This window comes from Xiphophorus couchianus, chromosome 5, assembly GCF_001444195.1.
Source record: "Xiphophorus couchianus chromosome 5, X_couchianus-1.0, whole genome shotgun sequence".
NCBI classification, from domain to species: Eukaryota; Metazoa; Chordata; class Actinopteri; order Cyprinodontiformes; family Poeciliidae; genus Xiphophorus; species Xiphophorus couchianus.
In genome coordinates, this window is record NC_040232.1 from 14,991,799 (window position 1) to 15,019,655 (window position 27,857).

The following is a 27,857-nucleotide window of genomic DNA, read 5'->3' on the forward strand; positions in this document are numbered from 1 at the left end:
ACAGCCTACCTGTGCGGGGTCTTACACCCAGCACTTACACCTGAGTCACCCAACCACTCAGTCGGTGTATGTTTTTTCCTTCTGCCACTCCCTTTGTTTCCATCTTGCAACACTGCAAGTCCCGCCTTTCACCACCCCCTGAAGGAGAGCGAGTTTCACGCTTTCCTCTGCCATATTCGATTCTCGGGGACCCATTTAAACTTCAGCTAATGTTTTTTTTTTCCTGAAGCAAAGCCTATTCTTTGGTTTTAACACTTGAAACTCCGCACAGTAAATTCGGGACTGCAATTTTACCTCTCCTTTCTTTCTCCTGACCCGAAAGTCTTAAAGGTAAGGCCATTGAAAGTGCGATTTACAACAGGTGTACAGCACAGTTTGCCTATAGGTAACACAGCCAAACTGTTCGCCCCCATTCTTCTTCTTATCTGCTACGTTTAATTTAAGTAGTTATTTTTGTCATGAGTGAGGGGAAACTACTTTGTTCCCATGACGCATTTGTCAGTTTGTTTATTTTATTTATTTAAATTGCGTTACAACCACATCCTTGTTGCAGACTCTCAGGTGGAGCCAGGGTTTAGTGTTGCATTCAGGAACTTTACGAATCATCAGTACCCGAAATTTAGCCATCAGCGATTATGTAGTGCTTTTTGTGAGGGGGGGTTGTGTGATTTTTACATTTACCCTTAAAGACTTATGTTTTAGTCCATAACGATCACTGTCTTAAACATTGGTTTATAGTTTGTAATTTTTCTTTGTGTGTAAAAATCCCACTTACTTGACGTAAAAAAAGTATTTTATGTCTGGTAAAGTGCCTTTACTTGACATACAGTAGATGGGTATTAGGATACCTTGTCTTAATCAGGGCTAATTGAAATTGTGTGAATTTTTCCATGAATGACACGAGATGTTTTCTAACAGCTTTTGCCTAAATGTCTAGGTTGTTAGTTTTGTCACTGCATGTATTCGTTTAATGTTGATGTTTGAACGTAACAAACTGATAGCAAACGCAGCATTTTTGACGTCCTAAAGTCATCGGTAATACTTTCAAAACTACGATAGCGATCACCTGATGGTACAAACAAATTGTTGCTTTCCGTCTTGCTGGCCTATGGGTGTGTTAACATTTTCTACCATGCAACGAGAGTCGCATGTCAGAGAAATTAAACTGACACTATAAGTATTTCAAACGATACTAAGATCAGGGTTAAGAAATTGCCCTGATAAGAAATTTAAAAAAAAATATTTTATTTATGGCCTTTGATTTACATTATAACCAGCGAAAATGTGAACGTCACAAAAATCATGTGCCTTTTACAACATAGAATATAGCAACTTTTTTTTTAAGTAAGATATTTCCGCTTGAATTCTCTTTTAGGTAAAATGTTACAGCGAGATCCTGAGATTAGGATACAAATTAACTTCCAAATTATTTCACTCAACAAATGATCTTTAATGAATAATCAACCCGTTTTAATGGTTGGACTAAATGCCACTGAACTGACACATACCAGACCTTTTTATTCAGTACAAAGGTCACATTCATTAATATAGGACATGCAATTTTTACCATTAAAATCTGTGACAAAGAACAATGCACCCTGCCTATATTATTTTTCAAGGGAAACATTATAGTTAAATCCCAACAGTAAGATATGCATTATTTACTATTTCTGATGGAAACCAGTCTTTGCACATGCTAATTAGGTATATGTTCACATATCAAATTCATTGTATTTTAGTACAGAAGTACATGAAAACAAGATGAACAAGCTAGTTGGTTGATTAAAAACAATCTATCTTCATGTAAGTTAAAAATGGGCCTGCCAAGCTAAAATCTCACAATTAAGTCCCTGCTTTTATTAACTTGATTAAAAAAAGATAACTTAAATTCTGAGTTTATACATGTTGTCATGATAAATACTTGAAAGTGCAACCCGCAGTCGCAGATAAAACATTGTTTTTGTGGGAATGATGGAGCTAGTAATCGTAACTCACAACTTAATAAAAATTGTCTGCTGCTGATGCTCTAAATACCTACTAACTTTTTCTTGGTAAACAAGACACAACATTTATATGTTCAGCATAGGTCTTTGGAAGTAGCTAATGTATGGCTGGTGTACTTGACTGCCTGTAGTGACTGAAGTATTTCAAAGGCTTTGGCCATAATCACCTAAAAAGTGTTACTGTCAGTCTTGCTGACTTGAAATGTCCAAGACAAGCAGAAATTGGAGTAAGCTATTCATGCTAGAGTAAAATGTGTAATCCACCTACTTAGTGTGAGCCGACTTTTATCCTTTGGTTATTCTTTGTGGCATTACTTCAATAATAACAAATGTATGTCTCAGAGTCCTCACAAAGCCAATAAGTATTTTTGATAATATGAGTTAAATCCATCTTGACAGGATATTGACACAGGTATAAGATACTTTTGATATGATGACCTAGAGTAAAAATAGCACAGTACCACAGTAATGATAGCTGGATTATTAAGGAAGTTGCGTAACTTGATCTAACTGAATTGCTTTTTCCAACAATTTGCCAGTCAGCTTTTAGCTTGTAGTTTTGCAACTGTGTTACCCTAATAAGAATAATTGGTGGTGGTTCTTTAGTTTCCACGATGTAACCTGAAAGGTCCTCCGTCAGCTACGTTTCTCTTGTACAGGAAACGTGCAGCAGCTTGCCGTCATCCTGCTAATCGACTGTATACAGCGATAAGTGGGGAAAAACAAGTTGGTCTCTCTGGGTTAGGGACATTCACTATCACCTCCCTGAAAGGACTTTGAACTAGAGGATTAGCATGTTGGACAATTTTGGTAGTTTGGAAATCACAACCTTCTTAAAAACTTGTGTACCTTGTGTACCGATCCACATCTAACCCTCACTGCTGCAGATGAGGAAATGTTTTTGAAAAATTGGTTTTGTGATGGAAGAGATCAGGGAAATTATTAATGTGCACCTTCTTCCTGTGTGCCTAATGCTAGCTTGATTGTATTCTAAAATAATTTGGGTTATTTTGCTAACTGACCTGGGTCACACATTGACTGATTCAGGTCTGTGTTAATTTAACACACTAACAAAACTATATTTATATAGCTACATGCAGTCTGCAAATAGCAATACGACTACTTTTTAATCTTCCTTTGGCCTCTCACCTGAAAAACAGTTTGTGACCCAATACTTTGTTAAACTATTTAACTCTTATCCCTGAATCATAAAGCCACCATTGGGGTTATCGATGTTACAAGTGATGCATCTTGGATTGACAATACCTGTTGGACTAGTTCTTGTATTTTGATGACTGGTAGTTTTAAATCAGCAAAAAATATGTTAGGTAAGGACAGTAGATTCATAGATTTACGTGAGTGGACTCCTGCAGCTAAATGTCTAGTAGCTTCTTTCTAGTGCTGTTGTCTGTCTTTGGACAATTTTAATATTTACAGGAGTTATTTAACCATAGACATAGGTTGGCCTGTGGTTGTCTGTCTGTCAAATGCTGATGAAGCTTTAAAAGATAAGGGCATGCTGAGAGATCATGTTGCCATTACAAACAGTGTCTCATGTGTCATGGCATGGGAAAGTCAGGTGTTTTTTCTTTCCACTTCCATTCTGTTTTCAAAACTATTGAAGATGTTATCTGCTCTGGTGTGTCCTCGTCTTGCTGTTGAGTGTTTTGTAGTACAAGTAATTGGACACGCTGTCATATTGCTGACATATATGCTGCCGGTGTTTTAAAAACTGACCCTTGGAATAATTCTACACTGGCATGTTAATTATTTTTTAAATAAAATTTTCATTATACAGTCATACACTGATTGCAAAGCTGACATGATTTCATTCTTATAACCCACTTTGTTTTTGTGTGTACGTGTTTCTACGTACTGTGAAGACACACCACACCTTTGATAAGTCTTGTTGAATTTTTTTTACAGTACTGAAAAGATAGGAGCCTGCCACGTGTTTGATGTCAGATCTGACCTTCTCAGAATACACAAGTAAAATTCACCTTTTGCTACTGTGGAAGCAATTCTGCCCCAAATCAAGAAAACATCATTATGGGGTTTAATTATAGTATGATAAAACAGGTTATACATTTCTTTCTTTTGGTGTTGTAATAGATTTGCTTTTCATTGAGACAAAACAGGAAGTTACAATATGGGCCAAGTATTTCAATGGCTTAAATAGAAAAGGTTTTTAACATTCACATGTATATTGTATGCAGATTAAGCCTTTCTGTTGTACTGTTGGACAGATATATATCATGGAGCTAAGGCAGAAAAACAACACAATTATGTGTCCTGTGGCTTTTTTTTCTTGGTACAAAATACATTTTCTGACTGCAGGGTGCTTGTAGGGTATATTTTGTTTGCTGACAAACTGGTCATTAGTTACACAAAAACTGCCAATTACTGTGAGATTTTTCTGCTTTCTCTTCGTCAGTGAATATGTCTTTCAGAGAGAGAACTTCTGCAATAATTTTATACAAGATTGTATGTTGCTAATGTTGATATTGGTAGTTTTTCTTTTTTTTTTTTTTTTTTACATATATTGATTTTAATTGTTTAAATCCATGACTTTAACATACTTCCATTAAAGAAAAATGTTTAATGGTTAGATACAGTTTGGAAGAATAAATATTTCTTCCAAACTATTAGAAAATTTCACAAAATTTCTTATCAAACGATCCCCTTCATCCACATGAAGCTGCCTCAGGGTAACTAGACCCAATTGTTAGTAATTTAAGTCATGATGCATCAGAGTCCTGGGTAGATGGCGACTGGTTTCTATAGTTACTGTCAACAGTCTGGACTTTCAAGTGCTTGTTGCAATATACTCTGGACAGTGAAAAACAAAATGGGGACCCATCTTGAGTCCTCTTACAAGCCACAGCTGTTTGCAGAGACGAGTCGCATACTGTCCACAAATAGACAACTTATTCACTTCATAGTTTACATACTACAAAATAGATATTTGGGTAGCAGAAATGATAATTCTGTCATTTCATGCAGATAAATGCTCATGCTAGTGATAGCTCTTATACATCTAGTAATAAAATATGAAAGACTTGATATGCTACTGGACTGACACAAAGAACTGATCATTAAACACTTTTGCTTTGGGTCTGAGTCTTGCTGACATATCATCAGTCTCTCAATAGATGCTTTAAGGAATATGCAAAGAGCCTTTTCAGTATTATTCATATGTTTCGAGCTGCATTTGTCACAACTCCAAACTTAAATGTATTTAATAGAGGTTGGATTTGATAGACTGCAGGGTTTCCCACAGAAAACTTGCTAAACCCGGTGCTCAAGGTTTAGCAGTCACCAGTCATTGAGCCATCCGCCATGTTTTTGAGTTAAAAAATGTTTAAACAGGAAATTTGAAAATGTCATTTGATAGTTATTCATTTTTGGAAGACTGAAAGATTAATGCCTTAACACCAACTATAAAGTCTTACAAATGGCAATCATTAAAAAAAAACCTAATAAATTAATAATGCAAAGCCTCATGGGGCAGAGGTAAAGCCTGGTGGCTTGCCAGGCTTAGAATACACTGAGGGAAATCCTGGACTAAAACCAATATAAGATGTAATTGAAAAATATTGTTACATACTTTTTAAATTTGTGTTTGTTGTTGTTGTATTGCTGAATTGTATTGAAATTTTGTTGCAACTTCTAACAAATTGCCCTATTTAGTTCTGTACATCCTCCCATCCATTGAGTTTCCTCAAAAAATTATTTTCCATCACCATGTTTCACTGTGTTGATGATGTGATGTGTTCAGGGACATGTTAATGTCATTTTGCATGTAGGCCAAAAAGTTCAGTGTTGGTCTCAGTTGACTAGAGCAGTGGTTCTCAAACTTTTTTCAGTGATGTACCCCCTTAAAAATATATTTTTAGTCAAGTACCCCCTGACACGGGCAAAACATTTTTGGAATAAAACAGAGGTACAGTGCTGTAAATACCCTGTAAATACTGAATATAAAATTCAGTGTATGAACACACATTTATATTTTATCGAACTTTTTACAAAATAATTTTTCCCAAGACTTATTATGAGGAGCCTACTGATTTTTTAAAGATATTTTGAAAAGCTTCACGTACCCCCTGCAGTACCTCCACGTACCCCCAGGGGTACGCGTACCCCCATTTGAGAACCACTGGACTAGAGCATCTTCTTCCGCATTTGACATTTTCCCTACATGACTTAAACCAGCCTGGAACACATAACTTCCTGAGGCTTTCTTTCTTCAGATTTTCTTCTTTCTACTGTTTCCCAAGTCCCTATTTTGTGAAGTGTACAATTAACACTTTTCCTCTGAGCTGTTTCTACCTGAGCTATGGCTCTCTAAAGCTTTTCATGGACCTCTATCCTATCTCTCTGGTTAATGCTCTCCTTAGAAGGCCACATCTAGGTACATTGTACTATACTCTTTGCATTTTAAAATGATGGATTGAACAGTGCTTTGTGAGCTGTTCAAAGATTGGTATGCTTGATTGTATTGGCTCTGATAACTCTGATTTTATTGGCTCCTTGACTTCATCCCAGACTTGTATGCTGTGTTCCTTGGTTTCATTGATGCTGCTGCTTCTCTGATATTCTGTAACAAACCTATGATGCCTTCTTATAAAAACTGAATTTATAATATTAAAACATTAGATAGCTAAATGCTATCTAATGTTTAAGCATCTTCTGAAATTATCACTTTGGATTTTGTTTTGGGTGTATCAGAATACAAGGGGCTGAATTTATATTCATGTCACATGTTTCATTTTCATTTCTCTCATCAAAAGGCCTTTTTTTCCCTGGTCCATCACATAAAATTTAAATAAAATAAATTGAAGAGCATTGTTTCAACATGACAAAATCCTAAAAGGTAACTGCAGGAAACTGTGAACATTTCCTTCTCATGTGGTGTTTTTTTCTCTTTTTTTTCACTTTTGCTAAAATCAGCATGTCCTCTAAGCTGAAGCAACCTGTAAAATATAGGGACGTTTAAAATAACCAACATAATTGAAACTCGTCATAAGGTGGTTAATCATTAATACAAATGAGAGCCACAAGGAATGAAAGTGGGCCTGTAGGAGCAGTGACATGATAAAGGCTCTTTGTGGTTGTGTTTGTGAATAGAGCGGCCGGAGGTTTAACTGGAGTGACGTTGGTACTACCCACACCATGTCAGCGATGGCCCTGCACACACTGGAAGGGTTTAATCCAACGACGTCAAACCAAAACAGAAGCTTAAAAGTTCTGAGACATAAAAGCTGCACAAATCTAAATGTTGAGTATGTTTGGAAGCAGTTGTTCCATTTTTATTTTCCAGTAACCATATTTGAGTCAACAGTTGTTTTTTGTTAAATTGACCAATGGAGCCGATGATCAGAAAGCTGACAGAAAAACTTTTGATTATTGAGGGAGGTCAAGTAAATTAAATCTGTCTAAAGGAAAAACAATTAGATGAATGATGACACATCTTCTCTGTAAGGCTGAGGTCTTTGTGGAAGAAACAGAAAATGCATAATTTACATTGACACCTTCAACGTCACCCTTTAAATGATTAGATAATGATAAAAGATGTTTTTTTCTCACCCTCGGTAGCCTACCTGTAAACTTAGCATTATTTATTGGGATGCTCAATCCTTTGCATCCCACAATCAACATACTTTAGTTAGACTCATTGTGGTTACACTATCATGATCAATCAATCAATCAATCAAATTTTATTTGTATAGCACATTTCAGCAGCAAGACATTTCAAAGTGCTTTACATCATTACAAACACAGAAACACAATGCAATATAGAATCAATAATCAAAACAAAGCATTAAGTCAAGTTCCATCCATAAATTTGTAATTGATTACATTTCAAATACAATTCTAAACAGGTGGGTTTTTAGTTGAGATTTAAAAGAAGTCAGTGTTTCAGCTGTTTTACAGTTTTCTGGAAGTTTGTTCCAAATTTGTGGTGCATAGATGCTGAAAGCTGCTTCTCCTCGTTTGGTTCTGGTTCTGGGGATGCAGAGCAGACCAGAACCGGAAGACCTGAGAGGTCTGGAAGGTTGATACAAGAACAGCAGATCTTTAATGTATTGTGGTGCTGAGCCGTTCAGTGATTTATAAACTAACAACAGTATTTTAAAGTCTATTCTTTGAGCTACAGGGAGCCAGTGGAGGGACTTTAAAACTGGTGTTATGTGCTCTATCTTCCTGGTTTTAGTGAGAACGCGAGCAGCAGCATTCTGGATCAGCTGCAGCTGTTTGATTGATTTGTTGGACAGACCTGTGAAGACGCTGTTGCAGTAATCAATACGACTGAAGATGAATGCATGATGCCTTTTAGCCAGTGTTACTGGTCTAGCTGTGTTCATCAGAGACTGTGAAACTTGTTCTTTTATGTCAATATACCTACAGTATATAATATATATATGCAGAGAAGGCTTCATGTCAGGCTTTTTTTTTTACTTAGTTCATTCCTTTTCCACCATTTTTGTGTATTGCTGGATTGATGAGAATGTATTCCTGCTGTTTTTCTTCATTCATCATAGAACATTTATTTAGAGGACAAAAGATTTCCAGGTTCTTCCACAGACCTCTCTGCTGCTAATTGCAAAGATGTTCTGTAGGGTTTAGTTGATGACCATTGAGGCTGATTTTGTAGTCACTCCTGTGGGGATTTGAGCAGCTTTTGGATCATGCTCTTGCAGAAATGCCAAATGACAATATGTTTACAGTTAAAATACCTGTAGTGTTTGGCAAACTCCACACATTTATGTTTGTATTTTGTAGAAAATATGGAGAGTTGTTTCAGTCAAAATGAAATCACACTGGTGTTTATTTTGTGGCACTTATTTTGTAAAGCAACTTCATGTATTTCATTAACTTATTTTTTTAAACTCCATTTTAATTTCTGGTCCTTTTTATTTCACATTTTTTATATTCAACCAAGGGGGCAGAGTTTCCTCTGTGTCTGTGGGTTTGGTCAAATGAAGCAAACATCAGCATCTTCATGAGTTTGTAGCTTGTCCTCGGGCAGCTTGCTCAAGTTATACGGGCTTGAGCTGACGTACTGAACCGGCCGGTGTAAGAGGCAGAATATCTTTGGAGTATAGGAACTTGTCTCAGTTTATTTATAAGCTCTTGACAACCTGAAGGGACTGATAAGAACACATGAACATAGCCTAATTCCCCAGCTTCAAAGGGAAAGAAAGGCCTGTCACCTGGCCTGCTGATGTGGCAGAAGCAAATAAAAATCAGATGTTAAATGATGTCGCTCAGTTTCATTAGCAAACCAGCATGTCAGCTTCAAGTTCTCATGTTGCCATTGTCGTTGTCATGTTACCTGTTAAGCAATTTTTGTTACTGGTTACATGAACCCAACTGATTCATGATATGGCGCTGGACAAACCGGGCTTAGGGGAGGGGAACACTGTGCTATGACTGGCTGTTAAGGTTGCAGGGACTAATTGTTTGAATCAGATATGAATTCACTTGGTGACGTTTTGCACCACCAGACTCACTCCAAATAGAATATCCCCCTGAATATAGGAATGTGAGCTTAAAAGAGCCTGAAATAAAAACAGTTAAGAAACAAAAGTCCATGAAATATGTAAAATACCTTTAGAAAATAAGTCTCCCAAATCAAACACCATTATGACATGAATAAACAATAAAATGGATGCATAAATCCTGAAATAAATAAATAATTCCTGCTCGGAGAGAGTTAATAGGTTCTGTATCAGAGTTTGCCAGGTAGTTCTCATGAAAACTCAGTGTGACTTAGCTCCTTTAGAGCCAACTTCACCAACATGGATAACTTTATTGAAATTATGTCTTTTTCAAGGAAATACTAATTTTGTTTATTTATGATGAGCATTGTTCTATTGTTTGTAATTACCGCATTTTTTGTATTTTCTAAATTAAAATGTAAGATAAATTACATAGTGTTGTACATAATTTCTGTTCTTTTCTCCTTTTAAAAAGACTAGAAATTTTATGTAGGACATTATTTTTTAAGTATTTCTTTTTCTGCCATTTTTATGTTCAACATTGCAAACATATAATCTACTTTTTTCTTATCATTTTTTATAGCCATGTTGTTGCTATCGTCTCTGCTGCTCATTATCAGCTTCCTCACCTGGAGTCCCAGTGCAACACGGGCCGCTAAAATCATCGTGGTCCCACCCATTATGTTTGAATCGCACCTCTACATCTTCAAAACGCTGGCGACGGCGCTACACCAAGAGGGCCACGAAACACATTTTCTAGTTTCAGAGGGCCGGGAGGTCCCACCCTCTCCTCACTATCATCTGCAGCGCTATCCAGGGATCTTTAACAGCACAACAGCTGACAACTTTCTCCAGACCAAAGTCAGCAACATCTTCTCCGGCCGCTTGACATTTCTCGAACTGTTTGACATCCTTGACCACTACTCTCAGAATTGTGATGCTGTTGTTGGCAATGGTGAAGTAATGAACCGCCTGAAGGAGGCCAAGTTCGACCTGCTGCTAGTGGACCCCAATGAAATGTGCGGTTTCGTTATTGCTCATATCTTGAGCGTGCGATATGCTGTTTTCAGCACAGGCTTGTGGTACCCTGCAGAAGTCGGAGCCCCGGCTCCGTTGTCGTACGTGCCAGAATTCAACTCACTGCTGACAGACCGCATGTCCTTAATGCAGAGAATTGCCAACACGGGCGTCTACCTGGCACAGCGATTTGGAGTCCATTACATTGTGTTACCAAAATATGACCGGATTATGAAGAAGCATGGAGTAAAGCCTTACGCAGCCATGGCTGACTTGGTGCAGGGGAGTAGGCTGTGGATGCTGTGCACTGATATGGCTCTGGAGTTCCCAAGGCCCACCCTCCCCCATGTCGTCTATATAGGAGGCATCCTCACAAAACCCCCCAGCCCACTACCACAGGTCAGTACAAAGATGCATTCTTATGGTGTGGAAAATCTGTTTCCCCTTGTAGATTTCCTCAATTTTGCTTTTTCGACACACATTTTACAGATCATTAAACAAATAATAATGACAAACAAAAATCTCCAAAGTGTAGCTTTAAGATGATGATTTCATTTATTAAGGATAAAGGCTATCCATACCAAACTGGTCCTATGTGAAAATATAATTGCCTCCTTAGTCTAGAAACTGGTTTTGCCATATTTGGTGCCATCATGCCTTTTTATGGGGGAAATTTGTCCCACTGTTGTTTGCAGAGCTCTCTTATTCTTGATTACTGTTGAATCGTTCACATTTCTCTTAACTGAGGCAAGTGACATCTGAAACTATAAATGTCATTCTGGGTTCTTTTGTGTAATTCTGGATGAGTTGTTGATGAGATCTTGGAATAAGTTTAGTAGACTGGCCGCTTCTGGGAAGGTTCATCACTGTTTTATGATTCCTTGATTTCAGGATGATTGCCCTCAGTGTGTTTTGCTGGAGTCCAAAAGCACCATAGATCCCTTCAGCTTCTTCAAACCATTTTCAGAATAATGGATGTTAATGAGTTTGTTTCTAATTATTAATTGAGTTTCTGTTGATCAGGACATTATGTTCTGCTTTTTGAAAACTTTTAGCCTACTTCATGTCTGTCACTCAGATTCTATTAAACACTTTTCGTAGTACTACAGGTCAGGGAATATTCAGAAATTAAGCTCAGCTGTCCAGAAGAAAAAGAAACACTAATTAATAATTTAACAAGCAGAGCAGTTATATTATCACATACAGCCAGATTGGTGTTGATTGCTCTTTTCTTTTATGAGATGAAATTATAATTTGAAATCAACTTTATACAGTTTCTAATATTAACCTTAATCTGATATTAAATTGTGCTTGATCCTAATCTGCAAAGGGTGAAATACTTTTTACAGCAGCATACAAAACATGCGCTAAAAAGTTACTGATTTGAAAAAGCTACAGTTTCTAAACCATTTGAATTTTTCATCATGCCATTGTTACAGTTCAAAGTTCCTTCATTAAAATGCCAGAGACGGTTCTGCAGTGAGTAGAGTTTGGAGCAAAGCTGCTCCACACTTGCGCCACTCTACTTGTTTCAGAGCACCACCAGCCCATTCTGGTTACATTGAAGACAGCCGGCTGCCTGAGAACTTATGGGCTGCAAGCTAAAGGGCAACACCAATTACTGTTATTAATGTCTTTTGAAAGTAGAGTTGGTATAATTAATGTCTGTAGTATGTCTATTTTAACCAGAGTGCAGTCAATTTAACTGAACCCTGATTATTGGCCAACTGATATTAATATTAAGCAGAGGCATTTTTATGATCCTGATAAATTGGGGACTTAGTTCAGTCCAGAAACAGGCACCTTTACAAGAACAGTAATATAGATTGTAAATAATTTCATATTAAAATAATATGGATCATACCGTTACCTGTCCTTGGATGGGTTTTTGTATGTTAAACAAATTAGTATAATCTTTTTACTTGTCTGTTTTTATTGTTAGCAGCCTGAGTAATGACTAAGAAAATGTGCTAATTTGCTCAAATAAATCATAACCGCATTTTGTTAGTTATAAAAAAAATTAGACTTGGAAACTGATTATGCATCCTCTGACAGATTGCTCACAGAGACTCATTCTGCCTCATAAATATGATCACTTTATGTAAAGTTCCTGTTTAGCTCCGGTGATGTGTTCCACTCTTCAATTTCCAAGTTCCTCATTCAGTTTTGAAGCACACACTGTCCAAAATAGTGTCATTGTTTTGGTATAAATTAATTCACTATATTCAACAAAACGAGACTCGTTAGATTTTCCATCTAGTACACATCCAGTGATACGAGGCCAACGAAAAACCTCAGTTATTTGTTGGCCTCAAGAAAGTCAAGCTTGTCGAAGGGAGATGAAAAAGTAAGAAGTTTTTAAAAGTACACATTTGTACTTTTTAGGATTTCCACATTTGATCTTGTTGGGGTTTATTAATTTGCTCTGTAAGAGAAGAAAATCTTGTTTTTGTAAATATCCACAGAAATGTTTTAGATCAACTTAATGAGTTAAGCTTAATAAATCCATCCATTCTGACTCTGCAGAGGAAGCAACTTTGCTTTTGCTTAAGTAACAGCAGAGTTGCTTCCTCCACAGATTGGGCTTTTTTCACCTCTCCCAGTTCCAGCTGGATCTCTCTGACTCAGGAAAAAAAAACCTTCTAATAATTATCTCAATGCTGAAGCCTGAAACTATCTGCAGAAGGAATATCTGTGACTTTCTGGCTTTTACATAAAAGTGAAAAGATCAATGTACAAAATTAATTTTAACATTGCTCTAAATACAGTAATACTTTGGTATTTCTTTACAAGAATATTATCCTGTGAGAATCTCATACTGGCCTGTAGAGGAACTACATACTGCAACAGAAGTTGTAGAAATGCACACTTCTTACAGGCAGTGCCATAAATATCCAGAGCTAAGTGCTTGTAACCATGGCACTGAAATATAGTGCTGCATGAAGACTTGAGTGTAACTACGCCATTTTGGAAATGTGTTGCCTCACATGCAAAATTTGTTTCTTGCTCCCTCATTGATTAAGGAAAGGTTCAATGTTTTGAAGTAGTACTTTGGAAAATACTTTTTTTCCTTCTCACATTGATTTTTTTTTCTTACTGATATTTCTTTAGTATCATCAGTCCCTGCTGGTTTTAAGTTACAAAATATATTTACAGTAAGGGCAGAGGCAAGAACCTGTTCTTGTTGTTTCACAAAACAAGCTAATTTGTTTCTTTATGTTCCTAAAGTTGTCTAGCATTCAAGTATGATATTTTTAGGTTTTTGTTATATAACACTGAGTTTCACACCATTAGTAACTTATCCCTGTTAATTTTTTTAGGTAGTCCTTTTAGCTTTTCTTTCAAAACGTTGAGTATATTTCTTCTCATTGTTTTTTATCACTATGTATAGCTTATCACATCCTGCAACAGACTGAGGCTTCATGGCCGAAGTGGGGGTTAGGACGGGCTAGAGCTGAATGCATATGGTAAATCTTAAACGGATGATAATGGCAGCTATGGGGAGCAGAGGCGGGCGGTGACGGGAGTTAGTTCAACGTTTGGGCATTGAGAGCGCAGGCCGTCGGTATCTGCTGCTGGGGGTTTTAGGAATGCCACTCGAGGCGAATAGGGAGCATTGTGCCGTACTGTGTGGAGGGAGTTATAATGGAAGTGGACGGAGAACGCGCTCATTGTTCTGAGGAGAACTCTGGGGACAGTGGGACTCTTTTTAAGAGGTCACTAAGGCTGTGTTGTAGGGATGGCAGGGCTGTTCCGCAGGGACACTGGGCCCAGTGTGCCCATGAGGTTGCTCCGTGCCAGGGCCGACCTGAGCTGCTGCAGCTGGACCAACAGTCCCTTTCCTCTAATTGTCCTGTTCTCCTGTGACTTCAACATCCTTAATTAGTCTGTAACCACTGCTCATCAATACAAACTCCCATAACAATTTACCTGTGGTGCCCTCCCGAATGCTTGGCAAACCCCAACCAAGAGGAACAAGGAAAACTTAAAATAAATTCATCTTTTTTTGCTGTAGCTTTCTTTATGCAATCTCTAGAGATATTTGTATCGACCTCTCTTGACATTCTGCTCACTAGGTGAGGTGGGAAGAAAAACAAAAGTTGTTCTTCAGTCTTGGTTGTCTTTGTTTTGGTAGTTTTAAGACTTGAAAGTATATCTCTGACTGTAGACAGGTTTACACCAATAGACATTTCCCCCTCAATTCACATCCATCTTTCTCTAATCTGGCATGTTCTTTTGGATTTCTTGAGTTCCTTTATGTTACGGGAACCAGGGAATTTACTGAAAAATAACTATTTCTTAACACTGAATAAACGGTCTCAAATCAAAAGGTTGGATTTGTCATGAAGAGATTATACTACTGCAATAAAATGGTTCCATATTTGTAAAGGGTTTTAAATAATGTGGGTTGCCATGTATATTTTACTTGAGAAAATTTCTTAAAAATGTTCTAAAAAAATCATTCAAATAAATATCTATTCTCGTGAGCCGAAATGGAGAACCTCTTCAGTTTTCTTTGAGCTCCTCCTCTTATTATTCAGAAAGAATTCATCGTGTAACGACATCCTGTAATATGACAACCATGATTCCAAGTAGCGGGTGTGCTCAGAAATGAGAACAAGTCCCCTGATGAGATCGAGGAACCAGTCTTTGTCTTCCACGAACACAACCTGGACAGAAGTAGTTCCCTGCCTTTATGTCCCAATGGGGCTTACTGCTCAAAGAAATCTAGTTCAATTAAAATTCAATAACAAATCTAAAGTCCCACAAGCTTTCTACTTTGGTTTTACTTCTTACTATATACTATATATAGTTAAACAATGGTGGAACTTTATGCCAGATCTGACAAGTAAAGTTTTAAAAATGTATCCAGAACAGAAATGTTTTTATAAATTCTTTTTTAAATATCACAAATGTGCTAAGAAGCAGTTTTGAAAATATCTACAAAAATGTTTACAATACCTAAAAAGAAAGAAAACTACATTTTGCTGGTTAACTGGTGTCAGTTGAGTAAAAGCTTAGCATTTCGAGAAAGACAGATTACACACATTTGTTTGTCTTTTTTGACAAAGAAATACAGCTTGTCATTTTTCCTGTGAATATTTTGCTGTTCTAAACACAGCACTAGTAAAACAATTTTTATTTAAAAAAATTATAAGTTTTTTGTCATTCATTGCTCTCCATATTTTCAGAATAACTGGAGATATGTCTTTGTTAGTTGACATTTTTACGTATTTTCCCATTCATTGTGCAGTTTCTTAAATCTGCTTGTTTTGTTTCATCATTACGATTTCCTCAATTCTCTCTATGAGCTTTAGGATCTGTGACACTGAATTATTAACCACTATACACCTAAAAGTCCATTCAGTTGGTCAAATCTATTATTTGACCAACTGAAATAATAGATCTTCTTTTGCAACTGGACTTTAAATTTGATATATTGTGCAGCTCTTTTATGCAGTCCTTTTTTAAAATCTAAACTTGTGTAACGTTCACAAACAACATGATCTTTCGTAGACGGTGCATCAGAAAATGTATTTAATTTATTACATAGAGATGATCAGAGTAAAGGTTTTAAGCTAAAATTTAAATATTAAATTTATTCTCAAAAGAAATATTACTGTCGTTGGTACCAACTAGAGACTAAACACTTACGCATTCCAACATCGCATTTGCTCTTCAACAAAGTTATTGATAAAATAACTTTTCTGAATTTGTAAATCTAGAAAAACATAACTGAGAAATAAATCCTCTCCTTATTTTTACTATCACTTTATTATTGTCCCTGTACGGAAATTTTCCTTGTGGTAGTTTGAAACATTTTTCCTTAATGTCATCAATAGTATCCAATCAATCAAACCGAAGATGGTAAATTGTAACATTGTTGCAGCTTCGGCTCTTTGGATGATTGTGAAGAGATGAAGAAACAAAGTTTGGGTTATAGATTAGCATGCTGTTCTGAATGTGTAGCTTATTGTGGCTATTCTGTCTCTGTCCCCTCAGTATTTTCAGGCCCTGGTGAACGACACGGCAGAGCATGGCTTTGTGGTGGTGTCGTTTGGCGCTGGAGTCAAGTACCTCTCCCAGGACATTGCTCACAAACTGGCAGGAGCTCTGGCCCGTCTGCCACAGCGTGTCATCTGGAGGTAATGCTCACATGCACACGATCATCTGTCACAGAATAATGTTTGAACAGGATTTTTTTTTTATACTCATCATTCTTGATGTCACATGACGTGGAGCCCCGTAATCAGCTATATAGCTTGTCAGGAGCATTGTAAAATAAAGGCAATGCTTTGTTCCTCAGTGCCGGGCTATTTGCTAAGGTCAGAGTCCGGACCCACCCACATGTGCGTAATATCTGGAGTCATCTCATGCGCAATGATCTCATTTACTGAGACTTGCCTCTGCAAAATCTAATGACTTCAATTTATAACAAAGAAACAAACTTCATTTTAATTACTGCATCAGGTCACAAGAGTATAAAATGCTGGATTAGTTTATTTTCTAAACTTCCTCTTTGCTGGTGTATAGTAATACACATGAAGACTGATAACTACAGTAATTGCCAATGTGCTTTGGTAAGTATAACTTACATAGGCAAAGTAAGGTATACCTTAGGTAAACCATTGGAATAAAAGCATGAGACCTATTCTGACCTTTAGTGTAAGTACAATATAAAAGAAGAAATAAAAGTTTTTGAGCAAAGAGAGAAATGGAGGGGCTGTGTTTTCTAACCTCTGAACATGTTAATGCTTAACTCTTATCTTTGTATATTTAGAAGGTCGTTAGTCATTGACTACAGTGACACAGATTTCTGAGTTGTTCTGATCCTGTACAGGATTGGGAAATTCATCATTTCCCAATCCCAATCTGGTCTTCAATATAATATCATCTCCCTAGAAATCCAACAGTAATACACATCATTCTTCCTGACCTTCCCATCTGAAATGCTCTGCTGACCTTTATTTAGGAATATTTGTGAGCACGAACATTATCAGCTCCAATTTTAGGGACAACCTATATCGATCATTATGTTTTCTTTCACCTTTTCTTTAATGTTCCATAATGAATTGTATTATAAGCAAGATTAAGATTAAGTTTTGTTGATGTTACATTTGTTTTTTGGTCAGCATATAACATACAATAACTAAGTATCTATGATTAGGAAAAATAATCCCACACTTTTTTTTTCACTCACATTGTTGCTTAGTCTTTTTTTTTTTTTGAATGAGTGAATCTTTGTTTAGACTTCACACATCATGAATAAACACACAAGAAGCAGTGAAAGGACAAAGTTCAAAGTTGACAAACCACATTCCTAACTTTGCAAAGATAGGAAGGACGACAGGGAAGAGAATGCCTTTTCTGTGCAGGAGATAAAAGAAACAATACATGTTAAACGTGTTAGTGTTGCTTGGCTTGTGATTTAAGAAGCTGATATCAATAATCTTGAGACTAGATGTGCTACCCATTATTTTTGTTCTTTTATATGTATAACAAGCTCAGTAGTTCTCATAATTAAGATGCAGCATGCTGTCTTTCTCTATTTTTAATGTAAATATCAGGTTTAAATGAGCTAAAAAAAAATTTTCTAGATTACTATAATTTAGTCAACTAAACTAGGGTTATTTTGGAAACAGGATTCCAGTGATAAAATAACGAGAAGCTGATGTCAGTTACGTAGCACCCAAGGAAGTTGACTGTTTGTTGTGAACATGACCCTGATGAGACAGTTTTTTTTATGGTGCCACAGGAGAGAAGTATCCCAGTCACATGGAACATGACACCTTTTATTGCTCCAATTTACTAAATGTTCCCATATTTACACAGCCAAGCCTCACATCCACATAATGGTCACATATGCCTTATTCAACTGCAGGGTAGTTTTTGTGTGGCAGCATCACATTTTAATTTTTTAGTTTTACATACAATCAAAATTAAATCCATGAACTGATGCATAAATGAAGACAAAGAGAAGATTTTGTTTAAAGGCTTTCAGTGTTTATTAAAACCAAGAGGATGTAAGAGATGGAGGACCAATGTGTTTGAAAGGAGGATCAAACCAAATGAATTGTTTCATTGATAAATGCCTCCATGAATGCCGGCTTTGATTGGCACGACAATGAGACAAGGCTTTGTTGACTCTGGATAAAAGACTTTGAGTCAGGGAGGGAAGCAGACAGAGATGGACAGATGGAGGTTGTTTTGTAGCATGCATATGCATCATTAACGGAAATGCTTTACACGCACACTCTTACACATCCACCGATCTGCTCTGCTTGCTTTCACACAATGCCAAGTGTTAAGAGTCTGGGTCATGCAGTTCAGTCACTCTTTGCCAGTTCAACCTTCTGCAACCTTTTGTTTTCTCAGATTCACCCATTAATAAAATGTGTCTATTTTTACTATTTAAACATTGTGACCATTCCAGGTATTTTTCAGAAGAGCGGCATACTTTGATTAACAATTTGATTTGATAGTGGCAAACATAACAAAAAGTGCTCAGCTAAAAAAATTTTTTTGTTATATTCCATATCCCTCTATCATGGAGGGATAGGGTTACAATCATGATCAGTTCCAATGTGATCAAAGATCTGTTGATACCTGTGGGTACTGTTACTAGTGCACAACACCTGTGTGTATTGCTAAAAGCTCCTGTAAAGTTGTATTGATGAAAATAATTTATATGCTCTGAAGAAACTTTAATTTTCCCAGAAATGCTTTGACTGCCCCAAAGAGAAAAGACTCAACGTTTTATGGACTCATCAGACTAAGATCTTTCTTTTATTTTCTAAGCAATTTGTCAGACAACCTTCAAATACTGTAAACCTTTCTGGCTCAGGGATTATGGTATGCTGGTGTTTTTCATACTATGATGTTTGGCCAATTTAGAATACATAGAATACCAGGAATACTTAGTTTGAATAGCAGGATCATTAGTCGACGTCATGCTACTTGAGTACCCATTATTCTTCACCTGTAGCTTGCTGAAAGAAAGTAAAAAATATATTACTCATTATCTGGTCAAAAAAAGCTACATATAAAACAACAACCTTATATTTTAGCTTTAGATATAAATAATAGTCAAGTACAGCAGAGTTAATTACTTTTGATTTTACATTTTTTAGTTTTAGGTTTTAGAAATGGTAGAAAACATTATGATTACTTTATTTTTGCAATTGTTTTGAAATAGAAAAAAAACAAAAACAGATTGATTATGACATTATTTAAAAATTTTTACCAGGTGCAGTTTGCAATATGAATAATTGTTTTTCTTGTTTACAATGACCCAGACTTTATACATCAGTCCTCCTGATCCAGACAAACTATTTTAATAGTTTGTCTGGATGTTACGTAGTCATAAACATCCAGCATCTGATAGGATGGCCGGGAATTTCTGGAGGATATTTTTAATTTATATTTTATCATTTTTATTTTGTATTCTTTAAATGTTTCAAATACTTGATGAGCAATGTCTTCTGTTTAGTAAGTTGAATTTTGGGTTGTAAGCCACTAAATTGATGAGAGTCCTGTTTGTGTGTTGTTTGTAGACCAAGTTTGTTCATGCTATCAAATTTGTGTCTGTTTTTTTACTTGCAAATCTTTAGAAAATTTGGCCTTTAGATTGTTAATAAAAATAGATTGTTAGACCAACAAAAGCATGTGCGTGCTCTACAATACATCCCGCAAGCTGCACGACAAAATGTCCCACACACCTCACTGGCGATACCATAGATATAAAATGACAGACAGATTATTATCAACAGGTATTAGGAAATTGCTGAAAAGACTGCTGCTATTTACAGTGCTAGTTAATATTAAACCCTAATACTAAAGAGATGCATTCCATTCACAGTTCCTTCATAACTTGGGAGTCATCCAATTCTTTAACTAAATCTTTGTGAAACACTATTTTATGAACAATGTATTTGGATAGGCAGAATTTTTTTTCTTATCCTATCATTATCTAAAGAAAATAAATGGTGGTGAACACTGCATGCAAACTTTATACGTTTTTCACATGGAAAACTATAGATATATTTTTAGGGAGGAAAGAACTTCTGTACATATAATAAAATCCACTCATTAATAATTTAAAAGTTTACACTGTGCTAATTTAATCAAATAGGATTTGATTTTACCATGGATTTACTTGCTCACATGCACCACCTGGTGGCTTTTGGTGGAAAAAAGTAGCTACAAAATGTTTAATATTGATATCAAAATCCATCAAGAAAATGTATATAAAAACATTTGACAAAATGTAACATTTATTGCTTGTTTCATCATTGATGAATGTATGTTTTTTATGATGCAAAGCACTTTAAACTGCATTGTTGCTGAAAATGTGCTATACAAATACATTTGACTTGACTTGATATAAAACAAAAAATCTAACCCGAGTCCTTTACTCACTGATTAAATAAGTTAAGGAGACACTGACAATATCCACAAATCGTTCTGGCATTGTTTTATTGTACGTACATAGCATCTATTAACTGATACATATGCAGCTGAGCTGACAGGCTTGTTAGTGGTTGGTCCATGAGGCGTGTGGTTATGCGAACAATATGACATCATGAGTTATTACTTTAGAACTTGCTTCTGATGTGAGTAATGTATTAATATTTTCCTCTCTTTGTATATTGAGCCTCTGTGTGAATGTATAAAAAGATGTTAAAACAACTGTGAACTTCATTGAATTAAAATGTACCTTGTTAAGAAGTTTTGTTAGAGCTTGCAGAACATAAATCAGTTTAATTATATTGTGCACAATAAGGGGATTAATTTAATGGTTGCTTGTTTGACTGTACACGGAAACCTTAAAAACGCATGTCAAATCTGAGTACTTTCAACAATATTTACCTTCTAGACATTTTGGATAAATACCTCTGCTTCAAATCTGAAACAGAGGTTTATTTAAAAAAAAAAAACAGAAGGAAATGAATTTTTAGTTTGTATTGTTAGGACCTTGATTTGTCTCTTAGCATCTCACATGGCTGACAAAGTTGGCATTATGCAAATAATTTCAGTTACTCCCATTGTGTTGTATGTGCCACAGACATGGTACATTTGAAAAATATTGCAGGCTGGAAATTAACCAAGTCCGAGTATGTCTCTTCTGAATTACTTGCATCAGTGTCGGGTCCTTTCACTATGATTTTCTTTCTTTTCTTTTAGATTCTCTGGAGTTGCACCCAGTAACCTTGGCAACAACACCAAGCTTGTTGATTGGATGCCACAAAATGACCTATTGGGTGAGTGCATGCCATTTATGTTTATCCTGGTTTTGTGTACTGTGTTGCATGGTCCCTGAAAAGAACATATCATCATAGAGTTGACCTGAATTCAAAGTCCAAATAAACAGACGCTGTAAAATACTCTTGTCAAACGAGCTTGACAGCCTTGGCCATGCTGACATCTCTATGAACTATGGAAAACCCCAGGAGTGCATTAGTAAAAAAAATAAATACATAAAGTAATAGTTAAAATAGAGTTATAGCTGGATATCTAGATAGCTGGATAAAGGGACTTGCCCGGTTGTACCTGATAGACGTTTCAGAGACTCATTAGCCGCTTTGGTGGTAAAATCTAAATGTGAATGCTATCCGTGTTCTAAAGATGTGTGAACAAAGGCAGCAAATATTTACACATTTCCATGTTTGACCTTTTCAAAGGTCAGAGTAAGTAACTATGTTGGCACAAAGGGAATACATGCTTAGGTTTGCTTTGTTATTATAAAGAGGTGTCCAGGTATTCAAACAGGCATGTGATAAAATCAAGATTTTATGGAGAACCTTTTGAAATAATGTTTTTAAAAGATATGTTCTACTTAAAATGAACAATCTGTTGCATGGCCTGAGAACTGTACATATTTATATCAAAACAGGACTGCAGGAAACACAGCATGTTAATAGTTACTAATGATTTCAACACCAATGCTTCCTACCATTCAGGCCAACCTCATACTAAAGCCTTTCTGAGCCACGGGGGCTTAAACAGTATCTATGAGGCCATGTATCATGGGGTGCCAGTGGTGGGTGTGCCTCTCTTTGGAGACCACTATGACACCATGACTCGTGTGGCAGCCAAAGGGATGGGAATCATGCTGCACTGGAAAGACATGACGGAGGAAGATCTCTATGCTTCCCTCAGCACTGTCATCAACGACCCCAGGTTGGACTGATTTAGGTCTTCTCTGTTATGTGTTCTCCTTACTTGTACATTTCTTCATAAACACCTCATGCAATACTTTGAAATGTATTAAACTTTTTATTTATTTTGATTTTATGTGATAGACCAACACAAAGAAAATAATTGTGAAGGAGAAGAAAAGTTATTATACAATAAAAATCTGAAACCATTAGACAACTATTGGTTTTGTTCTCATAAAATCTAGGGTTTCATTTATAAATATGGCATATGCAACAACCTGGGCCTGAAACATTTCAGGCCTGAGGTGCTGATACACTCTTCAGGAGGCAGTGGCTACTGCCTCAGGTGTAGCCACTGCCCAAAGTGCAGAGAAGGCACGTTTTAATAACACTGACACCCGTAAGCGCTCCGTTGTGGAGCGAACCTTCTGCTTCCTAAAATGCTGGCGGCAGTCTGTAACTTGTATTTTCACACCACTACTGTGGCTACCAAAAATGATAGCTTTTCAACTCTCCACCTCACTCACATCAACTTCTGCCTTGTGAAATTGTGTTTTACCCATTTCTCTGCGGTTTCCATTGTTGACCATGAAATAACATTGATTTGCTGACTCATTTAAATGCACCAACATTCATGAAGTAGTTTGCATTCGCCTTCCATGGTTGAACATGGGTGTGTAGGGGACAGAACCTGAGGCGGATATAGCAAACGAGTTGCAGCTGTTATTTATATAGTTGAAATTGGTTTCTGATGTGTGTTCTCATGGTCTCATAAATCAAGATTTATTTTGCTGTATGCCATTTTCAGCTTTTGGGTGTAGGTAGACTTAGACCCTACGTAAAGTTCTATGAATACCCTTACATATAGCTAGCAGAACAAACTCCAATGTTTAAAGAAAGCCAAAGGAACTCGCAGCTTTGTAATGTGGAATGGTGTTCTCTGCATCTCTTTTTTTCATAGTAGGAGTTGTCCCCATGTTTTTTGTTAACCCCCAACTCTGCTGTCCTCCTGTTCCCAGGTACCGCCAGCAGGCTCGTCTCCTCTCCCACATTCACAAAGATCAGCCAGGCCACCCAGTCACCAGGGCTGTGTACTGGATCGGTTACATTCTCCGTCACAATGGCGCTAACCACCTGCGCTCGGCTGTGTATGAAGTGTCCCCCTACCAGTACTTCCTTGTGGACGTACTTTTTACTGTTGCAGCTGCCGGCGCTCTCATAGTGTTTTTACTGCGTAGGTTGGTACGTCGCCTCAGGGGCAAGGCCAGTGACCACAGCAGAAGAGTAGATGGCAGCATGACCAATGGACACTGTCACTCTGAGATCATCGCCAACGGGAAGCACAAACGCAATGGTTCCTTGAAAACCGAGAAGAAGATAAATTAGTTTCTGAATGGCGACGTGAGGAAGAAGTTGCCCTAAGGACTCAGTTCTAGGTTTGGTTCATTGCTTTGATAAAAGCGTGGAGCAAAAGCTGTTCTTAGGTCTGTGTCAACGAGGCAACTGCTACTCAGAGCAAGCACAAGGCTGTAGGAGGATACACTGCGTTGTGTGGGGACAGCAAGGCATCGGGTGCTCCGAATCTGTGTGTATGTGTGTGTTTAGATGAATGTTTGTGCTATGAGGCAGAATTAACAGATAAAAAAAACTATAACAGCAGCTACAGCGAGACACTGCAAGTTGTTTTTACGGATGAAATAAAGGAAGGACACATCTATACGAGCATCTCATCTACTCCATGTTTTCTGCTGTCTTCCTCAGCAGAGGGAGGACCACCAAGCCTTCATCCTAGGAACAAAAGCAACAAATCAAACAGCTTTGGATTGATCCTTTGTTTTAAAGTGTCTGGTGATAACTGTAAATAGAAGAAAAATCTATTTATTGCTGCTCGAATGCATTTTAATGATGCACCTTTTTAACCTTGTCCTATTGTTTAATTTATTTCATCTGTCTGTCAGAGATGTGACAGTATGACACTCCTTATTCTGAGATCACATCTCTCTTCGTATTGGTGAAACAAGCAACATTGACAGGAGCAATCATAAATGTGCTCTGGGTTTGTAATGTAGTTGCATTGTTGAATGCACGTGTCTGACTCATCCTTGTCAACATACACAATTTTCCCTTTTCATATGGTAGTGCCAGCTTGTGAATGAAAGGAGCTCAGTGTCTACCAAACTCTGCTTGACCTCACTGTGTGAAAAGGTGATTTTATTAGTTTCAGCTATTTTTTTTTCCCATTAATTCTATTAGCCGATTGTGTATAAGTGAGCAGAGCCACGCAGTCCCATGCAGGGGAGGATGAGTCAGAGCATTACTCATTTATGATTGTTGCTACTGTAGTCCTGTTTCTTCATTCTGCTTCCGTAATCTATTTATTGCAGTAAAGATTTCTTACCCTATTGCCATTTTCAGGGCTACACTTGACTTTGTACATCATTTCTCCATTATTTAGTCGTTTCTTAAATTATGTGTACTAATTTCAACTCATCACAATTGCTAGCCTTAAATTACTTTTCCCACAGTTTTACTTTGATAAGCCTGGAAGACATTGCTGTTGCCGTCCATGTGCAAACCAGCAGACTTTAAAGAACTTATTATAATTTCAATGCTTGAATGAAAGGCTTTATATAAAATCTACAGGGCTCTCTAGATTATTGGCACCTCTACTAGATATTTTTAAGCAGCTGTTGAACAAATTATTCTTACGCTTTACCATAATTTCTCAATATATGTTTGTCATTCTTCAAGATTTTTGTATAATTATTTAGCAATCATTTACCCGTTTCCCTTTAGAGTATGTGTATGAAGTCACAGAGGCCTGTTTCAATACCTGATGGTGTTTTTGTTTATTTTACATTTAATTTCTATGTATAAGAACTATTCATAGGTAACCCAAAACTTTTTGTTTCCCTGGAGAAACAACTATATCACCTAGATGCCATTTTCTTTTTCACAGTACACAAAACTCTTCCAAATGGAAAAGAACATGTTATTTGAGTAAGACCAATGTGTTTTGATCTATGCGAGTAAGAAAATAAGCAGAAGAAAACGGCTACTCATTCAAGCTTAAAAATATCAGCACAGACAGTATTAAAAATTTGAGAAAAAACTCAAACTGTGACAAGCAAGGTCACTTAGGAGAAAAAAAGCATTAAGCAGCACAAATCATGCTACTCATCCCAATCGAAGTTGACCAGTGTTTGTAAACTTCACAATAATGAATGACTTCATACTTTCTAGGAGAATGTATACGTAAAGCAGGGACCCATTTCTCGTGGCCACTCTAACAAATGGGGAAGGGGGGGGGAAACTATTCCTATGTCAGAAAATGGGCTTTAGTTGCACCATATTTAACCCAAACTCATCTTCCCTCTGCAGTGGAAAAGGTTGGTAAGAGAAGAGCTACCAACATTAGTCAGCAGTAAACTTTTCATGTGTCTGATTATGCTACTTACAGTAAAAGATCAATTATTTTCTAACTTTTAAAAAAAAAAAACCTCTTTACCAGGAGTGCCAATAATTGCTGAGTGCACTGTATGTTTCCCCATCTTTTCTGAGTTTTATCATACATCGTTAATCTTATTATGGGAATGAGATTTGTTGATGTTTTTGTTCTATGAAATTAGAATGTGCAAACAATTGTGTGTTTTTAAGCTGTCTTCTGTTACTTTTTTTTTTTCCTTTGTCTTGTTTCTTGGCCTTCTTTAGGAACAGATGGGTGAAACAAGATCAAAAGAAGCCATAGTGTAAAAGAATAATGATTCTTTTACAGTTTCTTGTAATGTGACACAAGCTAAAAGTATACATAGAGCTGGGAATATTTGGGCAACAGCAACCTCTGCTCATTGGCATCCGGTATAGTATATGCTTTCTGCCCAGACTCATATAAGCCTCAATCACAGGTAAAAGCTGGGATCTGTGACACCCTCCTTGCTTTTAGTAAAAGATCCCTGAAATAAATTTCTCTTTCGTTTCAGTAGGATAATGTCACTCTGAACATTTTCTGAAAATCCAACCTTTAGATTGAGAGCATTTATTCTAATGGGGGCCAGGGGTGTGGGAACACTTAACTGAATTATAGCTCCAACAATTTTTGGCACCCCTAATATTTCCTATATGGTTAATTTCTATATTTGATTTACTTCCTTTAGAACCGTTTGTAACCCCAAACTTTTTGTTTTTCTGCAACAAACAAATCTGACACAGAAGCCAATTTCTCTTCAAAGCCGGAAAAACAATGGAACCTAACGCTACACTAATCCAGATAAATAAAAACAAGATGATTACAAGATGATAGCTAATCAGCTAAGTTCTTATAAATACCCAATCAGAGCAATAATTAGAGTATTTTAAAAACATAGAATTGTGACATATGTATTGAAATGAGGATCCAACTTTTATGCAGAGTGAAAAAGACAAAAAGGGAAATAAAAATTAAAATTCTCCGACACCCACAGTTGTAAAACTGCAGCAAATGTTCAGAAGTTGTTCTAAGCATCTTACACAAATTTACCTGGGGTGGCAATAGATTTTTTTAGGGTGCTGTAAGTGTTAAACTAAAGAAAATGTTCATTTGAACAACATAAAATAACCAACTTAAAGGGGGGAAAAACTTGATCTCTCTCTTTCTGTTTCTCTCTTTCTCTGTGAGCTACATTTACACTTGCAACACACATCCAAGCCCTGCTGAAAAACAACAGACTCTTATACTTGAATCAACTTTCTCAATAATCATCTGTCATGATATCAGCAGTCAGGCTCTGGTAGTAGGTGGCGTTGTAGGTGCTACACAGGCTATGAACAGGGTCTGAAGTTTAGAAAATGTTTGATATTTCTTCCTTGTCATGTTTGCAGTATTAATATTGTAGCCCCGACCTGTAAAAGAAGCCGTTGATATTTTTCTTTAATGTCTAGATTCATGTCACTAGTTCTGTGAAGTTCGTATGTCATCAGTTTGAATACTGCCTCCGTTGGTGCACATACTACCCTCTCTCATTGGACCTCAGATGTAAAAATTCTCCTTTGTCTCTCACGCTGTTTAGATTTTGTTTTACCCTCTTTATGGAATTATATCTTTTCTCTTTTTTTCCCCCCTTCCATGCGTGTCTTATGTTGTAAATAGAATGTGAACAAAATACTAACGCTGAATAAAAGTCAAATATTTTGTTCGCAGA

General features: G+C 36.7%; 1 protein-coding gene across 1 annotated transcript; it reads left to right on the top strand.

Moving 5' to 3' along the window:
* The first annotated feature begins 112 nt into the window (after positions 1–112).
* On the top strand, positions 113–27,857 carry ugt8 (UDP glycosyltransferase 8). Its single transcript, XM_028018210.1, has 6 exons — positions 113–330; positions 10,089–10,921; positions 16,526–16,668; positions 21,707–21,783; positions 22,483–22,702; positions 23,700–27,857. Exons 2-6 carry the CDS (start codon positions 10,091–10,093, stop codon positions 24,064–24,066), a joined length of 1,638 nt encoding a protein of 545 aa, XP_027874011.1. The 5' UTR covers positions 113–330; positions 10,089–10,090; the 3' UTR covers positions 24,067–27,857.